The sequence below is a fragment of the Enhydra lutris genome, unplaced genomic scaffold (genome assembly GCF_002288905.1).
Source record: "Enhydra lutris kenyoni isolate GAN:26980312 unplaced genomic scaffold, ASM228890v2 scaffoldscaffold33, whole genome shotgun sequence".
Classification (NCBI taxonomy): domain Eukaryota; kingdom Metazoa; phylum Chordata; class Mammalia; order Carnivora; family Mustelidae; genus Enhydra; species Enhydra lutris.
In genome coordinates, this window is record NW_019154117.1 from 21,891,847 (window position 1) to 21,906,207 (window position 14,361).

The following is a 14,361-nucleotide window of genomic DNA, read 5'->3' on the forward strand; positions in this document are numbered from 1 at the left end:
GCCTAGGATTCTTAATTCAAAGAGAACCATTCCATACCTCTACCCTGTGCCTTTCCTCCTTTCCTACCATATGATGCTCAGACAACCAGAGGCCACTTTACCTCTGAATACCATCTCCACTCTTGACCCCACCATTTCACAAGATAACAACCTCTTACCACATCTGTCTCAGACAAGGAATCACACTGATTCCTTTGCTTGTCATCATGTACCACCAAGTCTGTCTGTTTCACCACTGCCAGACTGCCTTTTAACTGTGACTCAATCTAAATCAATTTCCTCTCATTGCAACCTGTTCCTGAGAAGTCATCTCTAGATAGCCCTGGTGGGTTGTCTACTTATGTCCCAACAATTAAAGGTAGTGACTGTTCAAACCCATCGAGTTCAGAATTCACCTATTGGCAGGCCCATGCCAAGAACATGTTCCTCCCCACATTATCACACTCCGATTTTCAGCAAGAGCAAGTCTACCTCCATCAACCAGAAACCTGTCTCAGGAGAGACTCTGCTACTAAACACAAGGAGGCCAGTGGAATTTCTTTCCCTGCCTTTAATATCCAGGCCCTCTAGGAGAGACAAATGGAGAAGAGAATGGTTTTCCAGATTTTAGAGAAGAAAGTAAAAGAGGAGGTGCCATATTCCGAACAAATGTGGTCAGAATACCAATGGACATCTTTAGGGAATTTGTTGCATCCGCTTGATGTACAGGTCACCACAGCCTCCAAAATTGGCTGGAACACTGAAGGCAAACCAGAGCAGCTCTCTATTTATCAAGAGCTCCTCTATGTCAAGACTTTGGCAGAAAACTTGCATCAGAAATATAGCCAGCTCTTCTGGGGTCTTCCTTCTTTGCACAGTGAGTCCTTAGTAGCCACTCTCTTGTTTTCTAGTAGTACTTCTCCACTAGAGTCTCACTTTGTCTCATTCAATGGAATTGATAATACCTCTGCCACCAAAATGCAAGCACCTCCACCACTTCCTCATTCCCAACCATTTCCTCTCCCCATTGTATGTCCCCAATCCTTGCCTCAAACCCAGTCTCCATCCCAGCCCCTACCTTTCACTAATGTGAACACCCACGCCTATTTTCTTTTTTTTTTAATTAAATTTTTTTATAAACATATAATGTATTTTTATCCCCAGGGCTACAGGTCTGTGAATGGCCAGGTTTACACACTTCACAGCACTCACCATAGCACATACCCTCCCCAATGTCCAAAACCCCACCCCCCTCTCCCAACCCCCTCCCCCCAGCAACCCTCAGTTTGTTTTGTGAGATTAAGAGTCACTTATGGTTTGTCTCCCTCCCAATCCCATCTTGTTTCATTTATTCTTCTCCTACCCCCTTAAACACCCATGTTGCATATCCACTTCCTCATATCAGGGAGATCATATGATAGTTGTCTTTCTCCGATTGACTTATTTCGCTAAGCATGATACCCTCTAGTTCAATCCACGTCGTCGCAAATGGCAAGATTTCATTTCTTTTGATGGCTGCATAGTATTCCATTGTGTATATATACCACCTCTTCTTTATCCATTCATCTGTGGATGGACATCTAGGTTCTTTCCATAGTTTGGGTGCACGTGCCCCTTCAGATCACTACGTTTGTATCTTTAGGGTAAATACCCAGCAGTGCAATTGCTGGGTCATAGGGTAGTTCTATTTTCAACATTTTGAGGAACCTCCATGCTGTTTTCCAGCATGGAAAACACCAGCTTTCATTCCCACCAACAGTGTAGGAGGGTTCCCCTTTCTCCGCATCCTTGCCAGCATCTGTCATTTCCTGACTTGTTAATTTTAGCCATTCTGACTGGTGTGAGGTGATACCTCATTGTGGTTTTGATTTGTATTTCCCTGATGCCGAGTGATATGGAGCACATTTTCATGTGTCTGTTGGCCATCTGGATGTCTTCTTTGCAGAAATGTCTGTTCATGTCCTCTGCCCATTTCTTGATTGGATTATTTGTTCTTTGGGTGTTGAGTTTGCTAAGTTCTTTATAGATTTTGGACACTAGCCCTTTATCTGATATGTCATTTGCAAATATCTTCTCCCATTCTGTCAGTTGTCTTTTGGTTTTGTTAACTGTTTCCTTTGTTGTGCAAAAGCTTTTGATCTTGATAAAATCCCAATAGTTCATTTTTGCCCTTGCTTCCCTTGCCTTTGGCGATGTTCCTAGGAAGATGTTGCTGCGGCTGAGGTCGAAGAGGTTGCTGCCTGTGTTCTCCTCAAGGATTTTGATGGATTCCTTTCTCACATTGAGGTCCTTCATCCGCTTTGAGTCTATTTTCGTGTGTGGTGTAAGGAAATGGTCCAATTACATTTTTCTGCATGTGGCTGTTCAATTTTCCCAACACCATTTATTGAAGAGGCTGTCTTTTTTCCATTGGACATTTTTTCCTGCTTTGTCGAAGATTAGTTGCCCATAGAGTTGAGGGTCTATTTCTGGGCTCTCTATTCTGTTCCATTGATCTATGTGTCTGTTTTTGTGCCAGTACCATGCTGTCTTGATGATGACAGCTTTGTAATAGAGCTTGAAGTCCGGAATTGTGATGCCACCAACTTTGGCTTTCTTTTTCAATAGTCCTTTGGCTATTTGAGGTCTTTTCTGGTTCCATATAAATTTTAGGATTATTTGTTCCATTTCTTTGAAAAAAATGGATGGGATTTTGATAGGAATTGCATTAAATGTGTAGATTGCTTTAGGTAGCATAGACATTTTCACAATATTTGTTCTTCCAATCCAGGAGCATGGAACATTTTTCCATTTCTTTGTGTCTTCCTCAATTTCTTTCATGAGTACTTTATAGTTTTCTGTGTATAGATTCTTAGCCTCTTTGGTTAGGTTTATTCCTAGGTATTTTATGGTTTTGGGTGCAATTGTAAATGGGATGGACTCCTTAATTTCTCTTTCTTCTGTCTTGTTGTTGGTGTAGAGAAATGCAACTGATTTCTGTGCATTGATTTTATATCCTGACACTTTACTGAATTCCTGTGCAAGTTCTAGCAGTTTTGGAGTGGAGTCTTTTGGGTTTTCCACATATAGTATCATATCATCTGCGAAGAGTGATAATTTGACTTCTTCTTTGCTGATTTGGATGCCTTTAATTTCCTTTTGTTGTCTGATTGCTGAGGCTAGGACTTCTAGTACTATGTTGAATAGCAGTGGTGATAATGGACATCCCTTCTCTGTTCCTGACTTTAGTGGAAAAGCTTTCAGTTTTTCTCCATTGAGAGTGATATTTGCGGTGGGTTTTTCATAGATGGCTTTGATAATATTGAGGTATGTGCCCTCTATCCCTACACTCTGAAGAGTTTTGATCAGGAAGGGATGCTGTACTTTGTCAAATGCTTTTTCAGCATCTATGGAGAGTATCATATGGTTCTTGTTCTTTCTTTTATTAATGTGTTGTATCACATTGATTGATTTGCGGATGTTGAAGCAACCTTGCAGCCCTGGAATAAATCCCACTTGGTCGTGGTGAATAATCCTTTTAATGTACTGTTGGATCCTATTGGCTAGTATTTTGGTGAGAATTTTCATATCTGTGTTCATCAAGGATATTGGTCTGTAGTTCTCTTTTTTGATGGGATCCTTGTCTGGTTTTGGGATCAAGGTGATGTTGGCCTCATAAAATGAGTTTGGAAGTTTTCCTTCCATTTCTATTTTTTGGAACAGTTTCAGGAGAATAGGAATTAGTTCTTCTTTAAATGTTTGGTAGATTTCCCCTGGGAAGCCATCCTGCCCTGGGCTTTTGTTCGTTTGGAGATTTTTGATGACTGCTTCAATCTCCTTACTGGTTATGGGTCTGTTCAGGCTTTCTATTTCTTCCTGGTTCAGTTGTGGTAGTTTATATGTCTCTAGGAATGCATCCATTTCTTCTAGATTGTCAAATTTGTTGGCATAGAGTTGCTCATATTATGTTCTTATAATTGTTTGTATTTCTTTGGTGTTAGTTGTGATCTCTTTTCTTTCATTCATGATTTTATTTATTTGGGTCCTTTCTCTTTTCTTTTTGATAAGTCTGGCCAGGGGTTTGTCAATCTTATTAATTCTTTCAAAGAACCAGCTCCTAGTTTCATTGATTTGTTCTATTGTTTTTTTTGTTTCTATTTCATTGATTTCTGCTCTGATCTTTATGATTTCTCTTCTCCTGCTGGGTTTAGGGTTTCTTTCTTGTTCTTTCTCAAGCTCCGTTAGGTGTAGGGTTAGGTTGTGTACCTGAGACCTTTCTTGTTTCTTGAGAAAGGCTTGTACCGCTATATATTTTCCTCTCAGGACTGCCTTTTCTGTGTCCCACAGATTTTGAACCATTGTATTTTCATTATCATTTGTTTCCATGAATTCTTCCAATTCTTCTTTAATTTTTTGGTTGACTCATTCATTCTTTAGAAGGATGCTGTTTAGTCTCCTTCCTTCTTTCCAAATTTCCTCTTGTGACCGAGTTCTAGCTTCAGAGCATTGTGGTCTGAAAATATGCAGGGAATGATCCTAATCTTTTGATACCGGTTGAGACCTGATTTAGGACCCAGGATGTGATCTACTCTGGAGAATGTTCCATGTGCACTAGAGAAGAATGTGTATTCTGTTGCTTTGGGATGAAATGTTCTGAATATATCTGTGATGTCCATCTGGTCCAGTGTGTCATTCAAGGCCTTGATTTCCTTGTTGATCTTTTGCTTGGATGATCTGTCCATTTCAGTGAGGGGAGTGTTAAAGTCCCCCACTATTATTGTATTATTGTTGATGTGTTTCTTTGATTTTGTTATTAATTGGTTTATATAGTTGGCTGCTCCCATGTTAGGGGCATAGATATTTAAAATTGTTAGATCTTCTTGTTGGACAGATCCTTTGAGTATGATATAGTGTCCTTCCTCATCTCTTATTATAGTCTTTGGCTTAAAATCTAATTGATCTGATATAAGGATTGCCACCCCTGCTTTCTTCTGATGTCCATTAGCATGGTAAATTCTTTTCCACCCCCTCACTTTAAATCTGGAGGTGTCTTTGGATCTAAAATGAGTTTCTTGTAGGCAATATATAGATGGGTTTTGATTTTTTTTTCCATTCTGATACCCTGTGTCTTTTGATTGGGGCATTTAGCCCATTAACATTCAGGATAACTATTGAGAGATATGAATTTAGTGCCATTGTATTGCCTGTGACTGTTACTGTGTATTGTCTCTGTTCCTTTCTGATCTACTACTTTTAGGGTCTCTCTTTGCTTAGAGGACCCCTTTCAATATTTCGTAGAACTGTTTTGGTGTTTGCAAATTCTTTCAGTTTTTGTTTGTCCTGGATGCTTTTATTCTCTCCTTCTATTTTCAACGATAGCCTAGCTGGATATAGTATTCTTGGCTGCATGTTTTTCTCGTTTAGTGCTCTGCATATATCATGCCAGCTCTTTCTGGCCTGCCAGGTCTCTGTGGATAAGTCTGCTGCCAATCTAATATTTTTACCATTGTATGTTACAGATTTCTTTTCCCGGGCTGCCTCCAGGATCTTCTGTTTGTCACTAAGACTTGTAAACTTTACTATTTGGTGACGGGGTCTGGGCCTATTCTTGTTGATTTTGAGGGGGTTTCTCTGTACCTCCTGGATTTTGATGCTTGTTCCCTTTGCCATTTTAGGGAAATTCTCTCCAATAATTCTCTCCAAATTACCTTCTGCTCCCCTCTCTCTTCTTCTTCTGTAATCCCAATTATTCTAATGTTGTTTCATCTTATGGTGTCACTTATCTCTCGAAGTCTCCCCTCGTGGTCCAGTAGCTGTTTGTCTCTCTTTTGCTCAGCTTCTTATTCTCTGTCATTTGGTCTTCTATATCACTAATTCTTTCTTCTGCCTCATTTATCCTAGCAGTGAGAGCCTCCATTTTTGATTGCACCTCATTAATAGCTTTTTTGATTTCAACTTGGTTAGATTTTAGTTCTTTTATTTCTCCAGAAAGGGCTTTTATGTCTCCCGAGAGGGTTTCTCTAATATCTTCCATGCCTTTTTCGAGCCCGGCTAGAACCTTGAGAATCGTCATTCTGAACTCTAGATCTGACATATTACCAATGTCTGTATTGATTAGGTCCCTAGCCTTCGGTACTGCCTCTTGTTCTTTTTTTTTGTGGTGTATTTTTCTGCCTTGTCATTTTGTCCAGGTAAGAGTATATGAAGGAGCAAGTAAAATACTAAAAGCGTGACAAAGACCCCAGGAAAATATGCTTTAACCAAATCATAAGAGACCCCAAATCATGGGGGGGGGGGGGAGAAAGGGGATAAAAAGAGGTTCAGGAAAAAAAAGAAACAATTAAAAAAAGAAAACAAATAAAGAAAAAATATAAAAAGAAAAGATATATATATATTAGATAAACTAGTTAAAATACGTTAAAAAAGAAAAGGGTAAAAGTTAAAAAAATTTATCAGAAGAAGAAAAAAAATTGAAAAAAAAATTAAATTAACTGCAAGACTAAATAATCATGTGGAGAAAGCCTTGAGTTCCGTGCTTTGCTTTCTCATCCTCTGGGATTCCACTGCTCTCCTTGGTATTGAACCTGCACTCCTTGGTAGGTGAACTTGGTCCTGGCTGGATTTCTTGTTGATCTTCTGGGGGAGGGGCCTGTTGTAGTGATTCTCAATGTCTTTGCCCCAGGCGGAATTGCACCGCCCTTACCAGGGGCTGGGCTGAGTAATCCCGTCGGGTTTGCTTTCGCGAGCTTTTGTTCCCTGGGCACTTTCCATAGAGTTCCGGAGGACAGGAATGGAGATGGTGGACTCCAATCTCCAGCCCAGAGGAGCCGAGAGCTTGGAGCCCCACTCCTCAGTGTGCCCTCAGAGAATAGCGCCTAATCACCGTCTCCCTGGCCTCTGGCTGCGCTCCGAGCTCACCCAGCCTGAGACTGGTTCAAGGTAACCCCGAGCTGAGAGCTCATTCCTCGGCTCTGTCTCTGTAGCCAGATTCTAATACCTGCAAGCTCTGCGATACTCAGACACGCCTGGTCCTTCTGTGACCCTGCTGACCCCGCGTGGCTTCACCCCGGTTTAGCCTCTGGAGCAATGTCCCTCAGCAGAACAGACTTTTAAGTCCTGATTTTGTGCTCCATTGCTCCGCTGCTTGCTGGGAGCCAACCCCTCCCCCCAAGGTCTATCTTCCCGTTGCTTTGGATTCACTTCCCCGCCAGTCCTACCTTTCAAAAGTGGTTGATTTTCTGTTTCTAGAATTGCTGTTCTTCTTCTCTTCAATCTCCTGTTGGATTTGTAGGTGTTTGCAATCTTTAGATAAGCTATCTAGCTGATCTCCTGCTACCTGATGTAGTCTCGCCCTCCTACTTCTCCGCCATCTTGACTCCCACCCCCACGCCCATTTTTAATCCTGCCTCCCAATCATACCACCTTCTTCATCCCAGATTAGAGACTGTGGAGTGTCTTTCCATAGATCCAAGAATGAATCAGACTCTATCTTGACTGAAAATCAACACCTGGGATGGCACGTGTTGCAGAAGCAACAGAAAAGTTTGTGGGCTTTAGTCCCCATGTTCCAGAAACCTAAAGAAACCATTTGTCCTCAAGTTCCAACCTTCCATTAGTTAGCTGGTCATCCCATGCCTATGTACCAGTCTCCATCCTTCCTGGCCATTTTCATATCATCTGTGAACTCCAGGAGACACTGGAGTTACACAGCCCAAGGATGGTAATCCCACGCTGGTGCCTCCATGACTGTAGAAATCTAGACTCCCTAGCAGTGATGGAGCCTCAGCATACATTATCAGAACTCTCTCAGCAAAAAGGCAGACATGTTCACTCACAATTCTCTGAATTTCAGGGCCATAGTAACAGGGATATAGCAAAGACTGAATTGAGTTTCCCCAGAAGATTCCATGAGAGGGTCCAAACAAAATTTCAGCTAAGGAAGGATATGAGTAGGAATCTTGGGTGTATCCTGGAGAAGAGTCCAGAAGACAGCCCACAGAGGATCTCAGAATGCCACCTAGTGAAGGGTCTGAGGGCTGCCTTGGAGACAACAAGGAACTGTGTGTGTCATTCAAGGAATCACTCGGGGAATGAATTATTAACTGTCTCAAGGAAGGACACAGACCAGAATGAAATGAAAAGTATTCTTAGTTTACATATGAGCAAGAAGTTTTGGCAGATCACTGCGGGTAGGAGTCCTATAGGTGTGTGTTATTCCTGACTGGCTGATGATAATACATTACCTTTCTCTGGGAGTTCCCAGACTGCTCTGGAAAACACAGATTCTAAAAAGACAATGGTGGGTAGGGTTTACGGCCAGAGCATCACTCTAGAGCATTCTTTTCTTGATCCCAGTACACGACAGGTGTTAGAGGCCCATATTATTAGATTTTGCATGAGTGAGAGGTGGGGTCTACCCCTCAGGGTTCTTGAATCCATAAAATTCTATATGTTGAGAGAAGCCAAAACATGGCCTTTCCCCCAATTTGACTTTTCCTCCTCAACCATGCATATTTCTGGGGTGGATTCCAAAGCTGAGTATTTTAAACCCCTTGAGGGAAGCTCTAAACCTTTTTTGGGAAACAGGGTGAGAACAACAAAGTCAGTCCCCACTGTGGATCATCCTCTCCCCGCTATGTCATCTGTGGGCAATGAAGGACATGGGGGCCTGAAGGCATCACACTCTGACACTGACCATAAGACTGCAGAGTGTATCCAGATAGCTGAGTGGGGAAGCCAGAATTTTTAGTCCCTTACACACAGCATCAGAGCTCAAGTGAGAACCAGTGAGACTGGACAAGACAACACATGTGGCCCAGAGGTGCCCACAAAGCAAGCTAGGGCTGGACATGAGCCAACGCATGAGAATCTGAGTTCCAGTAACAGAGTAGAAATGCAACAAGGCAAAGTGATGGTGGGGAAGAACTTACATTTTGCTATGTCCAACCTGTCCAGGGATATATTCAACACCAAGAAGCTGTGTACCCTTCAATCCCAATCTTGGGACACCTTGACAACCAGTGAGTTGGGAAGCTCCAAAATGATAAATGTCAACATGAGTAAAATAGAAACTGCCCTGACCATGGAACACCCCTCACCAAAAATACTGGTTCCCCAAGATTCTAAACTATCAGACCTGAAAAGACAGATCCTGAGTGAATTACAGTTTAAACTGGAGAGTGAGGAGCATAACCAGGCTCCAGGATGTCCCACTGACATCCGCCTTCCTTCAGATAGCTTGACTTCCAAGGCTTCACTGACTCAGTCTCAGAGTGTGTGCAGCGGGGACATGGAAGCATCCCAGGTGTTGCATGTCTTACTGAAGGATAGCGGAATTAGCACGGAGGAGCAGCAGGAATCCTGGGACTCAAAACTCCCCTTCTGTAAAGGCCAGCCTACAAATTTCTCACAAAGAAGAAGTGCAAAGAAAGTGAGACCTCAGGATCCCAAAGCAAGAAAATGCCGAAGTGAGGACTCAGGAGTAGGGACATCTGCAGGCAGAGAGGAGAGCCTCCATGTTGAGGAAAGATTATTACAGCGTGCTTCCTGAACTCTGTCACAGAATGAACAGTTTCCTCTTGAAAGTTACTTCAGAAAAAAGATGAGGCAATTTTCTCAGTGGATCAATTCCAAGAAAACAATCACAGGGCATCAAGAAAGTCCCCAGCAAAAAGCCAAGTTCATGGCCACCTTAGTGCAGCACCAAGACCCAGTTGAAAGTGTGGCTACTTTTGGGAGTGACTGGCTTCCTGAAGCTCAGAAGCTCACTACCATTGGGAAGGTCCTAGAAGAGAAGGAGGCACGTATGCATGGATGTGAGGCCTCAGAGTTAAGCCAGCAGCAGGAGGAACTACAGGCCCAGGTAGGGCCTGACAAGAGACCTCCCTTCAAATATCAGGCTCTTTCTGACCCACAACAAGAGAAAGGGGGCAAGTATCAAGTCCTGCAGCCAAGAAGCTGTCTGTGTTGACAAGAAACATCCTACATGTATCAGACAGAAGAGAGACAGGGTCAGACAGCCCCAGAAAGCTGAGGCCTTCGAGAATCAGCTATTAATCCAGAGTCAATGCCCTTCTTCTCTGCCTTCTGGAGAGTCTGTGCCTCATCCAAGCCCCACCTGTGTGCACCAAGTATGCCAGGTCCTTTGGGCCACCAGGGGTGACCCTGATGAAAGTACTGTGTTTATTGATTTGACTCTTCTACTCAAACAGAAAATGCTTCTCCAGCACTTGCAGGGAGAAAAATTTCCCTAAAGAAATCATTCAGTCCTTGTTGAGAAAGCGTCACAATTTTCATGCCAATATATCCTGTGATGAGAACAACCTTCAGCACAACAAAGAATATTCATCCTCCTCAATAAATGTTTCTTCTAATAGAGAGTGGTGTTCTCTGTGTGCTGCACTGGGCCCGGGGCTGGGGCTTGCAATCAGGGAAAGGAAGCAGTGCATTCAACTTTTAGTAGTTAACGCTTTTGGATTCTACAAGTACACCAGTCCCTCGTACAAAGCCTGACAGTGGCCTTCTCAGTTTTATCCTGGGGTCCTTTATTTGATCCTGTTCTGATATCCTGTATTTAAAACATTTACTTTTTTTTCATAAAAAGTATAATGTGCTTATTCTGAAAATCTTCAGGCCTTTACAAATAGTGAGAAAAACCCTTAAAGTCTAGAACTTGATTAAAACTGTCTTTCATGTGCTCCCAAACTATTTGTCTGGTAGGATACTATGTTAGCTAGGCCTCACCTCCTGGAGGCTACTCAGGCCCAGTGATACCTTTTCAACATATGAATATACGGGATAGTCTTTGAGCATGAAGACAGTACCTCCAGTGATGTTGCCAGGGATGTTGTCCTCCTATATGGTGCCTGCCTTCCCAGACATGCAACATTTTACCCCAAGGTTACAGTAATTGAGAGGTGCATTAATTATCTATTGCTGTGTAATGGATATTCCAAAATTTAGTGGGTTAAAAAAATATATACTTATTATCTCATAGCCTTTGTGGGTCAAAAAATTGGGAGAAGCTTACCTAGATTCTCTGCTTCAAGGTTGCATTTAAGGTATCAGCTAAGGCTACATTCTCACCTGGAGGCTTGACTGGTGAAGGACCAACTCCCATACTCATTCACACAGTTGCTGGCAGGATGCAGTTCCTCAAAGTCTGTTAGAATGAGATCCTCAGTACCTTGCTGGCTCTTGGCTGGGGCTGGCTGGTTCCTTATCAAGTGGGCTTCTCCAGCATGGCAGCTTACTTCATCAAAGCAAGGAGAGAGTTTGCAAACAAGATAGAAGTTACAATCTTTTGGAAACTAGTAATGGAAATGACATCCTATAACCTCTCCTTTATTCTATCACTCAGAGGCAAGTCACTAAGTCCAGCCCATGCTTAAGGGGAGGTGTAATTACACAAGCGTGTGAACACCAGAAGTGGGGATGATTGGAATCTTCTCAGAAGTTTTCCTAATGCAAGGATTTCTTCTTGGACACCCTATTCAGTTTGTTGAAGCAAAAGTGGCCAAAGGTGCCATGTGGATTTTTGTCCTCATTCATATCCAAGTCATTAAGGTCAAAACTGTTTAGTGGCTAAATGAAGTGCCACCTGGTAAGCAACTATCAAAGAGACTGGAGCATCCAAAGAAGGAAGGAAAGGTGATATAGGGAGGTAAAGTAGTTTGGGTTTATCCTGAATGGTTAAGTAAAATAAACCCTGAGAACCACCTGACTTACCAGTATTCAAACTGGGGGGCGGGGAGGGAAGCTGGTGTAATATGGCTCATCTGGCTCTACCACAGTCTCTCCCTTTTGCCCTAGCTCCCAGACCATAGGTGTGTAGAAGTAACCCTCAGCTTCTGGAGACTTAGCCAACATTATAGAGGAAGGGAACCCTACAAGTTGCAAGGTTTAATTTCTGTTCTTGTTAATATATTTAATATAGCACATTCATCATTTCAAATTTAATTCTCATAGCTTTAAAAACAGAGAGAATGGGTCGCTCAACTATTGGAAAAGCCAGTACTAGGGATCTTAGAGCACATACCCCCATTTTGGGGTATTTTCCACGTACCTATGTCTTGAAGGCTCTGATGCCTGGGAACTCTGTCACACTCAGGCACCCCTGATTTTTCTGTGATCTCGGGGGTCCTGAGACCACATTGCCCCACTTAGGATTCTGCCTGCTTCAGCACCAAGGCATCTTTCAGACAGGGATATCCCTCACTGGAGCTGACTTCTAAAAGTTCTGATTTTGTGCTCTGCTACTCACTTGCCTGTAGCCAGCTGATGGAGGCTCCCTATCCCCCATGGATTATCTTCCTATATATCGCCTTGAATTCCCTCCTTGGCACCTCCTACCTGGCAGACCATTGTCACTTTTCTGTTTGTAGAGTTGCAGGTATTCTTTTCTATGGTCTCCCCTTGATTTCGCAGGCGTTCAGAATGACTTGATAGCTATCTAGCTGAATTCCTGCAACCAGACAAAAGTAAGGTCTCTTACTCCTCTGCCATCTTGGGCTGTAATCTCAATGCAGATTTCATAATCCCCTCTCATAGAAGGGCAACCTGAAGAACAGAGAAGGTAATATATATTTAATGGGCTAGCATGAAAGAGGGAGCCAGGGATGGAGATCCCCCTTATACTATGAGGAAGTATTTGCATGTAAAAGACAGGAAATACAACTTCACTGACTTAAAAAGGAGAATCTGTTGACTTAGGTACCTGAAAAAGTCTGGGAATAAGGCTGGCCTAAGGTACAAGGGTTCATGTTGGGCCTCAAATGATGCCTTCAAGTTTCACTTTCTATCCATTTCTTGGCATTCTGGACAGACTTTCTGTCAGACAATTTTGTATCTGAAGTGTATCTTCCACATTTTAAGTGTAGCTAAAAATGGTTGTGTTTCTCAGTAGTCCCTGCAGAAAATCCCACTGTGCCTTATTGGCTCCACTTTTGGCTCAGTTTTGCCCATCCCTGACCAATCACTGTTGTCAAAAGCATAAAATCATCTTTTGGCCAAGCCAGAGTTATAGATGCATTCTTAAAATAGGAGTGTTAGGGAAAGACAACTCCACCTGTCCATAGACTGAGACTGAGAATGGGGTTAGTTCCCTAGAGGTCAATAAAGGGACTGTTTCCAGAAGGTGAATGAATGCTAGGTATCAAAAATAAAACAGATATCTACTCCAGACTTCTTTCTTTCTGCCCCATTTCTGCTTTCTTGTCCAGAGTTATGTCATGACTAAAGCTTGGAGTTGCAGGAAACGCAGATTCTGAGGAGACTTAGGGATAAGAAGAGTCCCCAACATCCATGTGGGTAGACTATCCAATAATCTGGTCTCTCACTGTTCACCCCTTCTCATCCTTGAGCCCTGTACTTCCATTTCAGTTTAGTTATGGCCATATCCTAGAACTTATCACCAGGAACACTTCTGCCATCTGAACAGACAGTCTGACATTCCACCCGAGTTCATCCTTTCAGCTTATGCCCTCAGTATGCCAATTCTTCAACTTAGGAACTACAAGACACTTTATACATCTCCCTATTCATCTGAGAATGGTTTGTCTCATTTCCTCCCTCTCCAAGGAAAACTTCATTGTTAGTCACTTAATTCCAAACCTAAAGAGCTCTACTTTTTTTTAAAATTTTTATTTATTTTTAAAATTTCTTTTCAGTGTTACAAAATTCTGTGTTTACGCACCACAACCAGTGCTCCATGCAATACGTGCCCTCCACAATACCCACCACCAGCCTCACCCAACCTCCCACCGCCTTCCCCTCCAAAACCCTCAGTTAGTTCCTCAGAGTCCACAGTATCTCATGGTTTGACTCCCCCTCCAATTTCCCCCAGCTCCCTGCTCCTCTCCATCTAAGAGCTCTACTTTTGACAGCTTTTCATTCGCCTTTCATCTGTCATGCCAGGCAAAAGGCAGTAGTGTCTTTTTTAGACCTGTATTCTAATAAACGGGTGATTCATCTAGGATAAAATCAACGCAAGTAATTATGTCGATGCCACCATAAATGTTCTGTAGCATTAGCTTCAACAATCCCTGAAAACAACCCATTAGTTTCTTCAGTGTTTAGTGTGCACTAGGCATTCTTTGAAGCATTAGGGGCACACCAGTGAAGGAAACAAAGCTCCCTGTCTTGGCCGACCTCATATGATTGTTCTTTAGTCAATTCTGTTAAGTGCTCAAGACGATTTCACTTTTTTACAATTTCTCCAGTCTCCTCATTCGTTGAGCATATGTGCTGGACCACGGCAGGGGAATAAAAAGTCACCAGAACTTTTCATCATTAAAAAACTTCAAAAGAGTAACAAAATCAACAGGTGAACACCTATCCCTTCTTTTTTCTTTCCTTCCTATGATACTGGAAGGTTTTTCCTCGGGGATCTGTCCTTGCTTCCCA

The 14,361-nt window shown here is 42.5% G+C and overlaps 1 protein-coding gene across 1 annotated transcript; it reads left to right on the top strand.

Annotated features, from left to right (window-relative positions):
* Positions 1–70: 70 nt before the first annotated feature.
* Positions 71–10,211, top strand: LOC111153488 (spermatogenesis-associated protein 31D1-like). Its single transcript, XM_022512537.1, is given in 5 exon segments — positions 71–278; positions 281–1,090; positions 7,357–7,560; positions 7,563–9,880; positions 9,882–10,211. Coding segments are annotated over 5 exon segments (3,870 nt in total).
* The last annotated feature ends 4,150 nt before the right edge of the window (positions 10,212–14,361 follow it).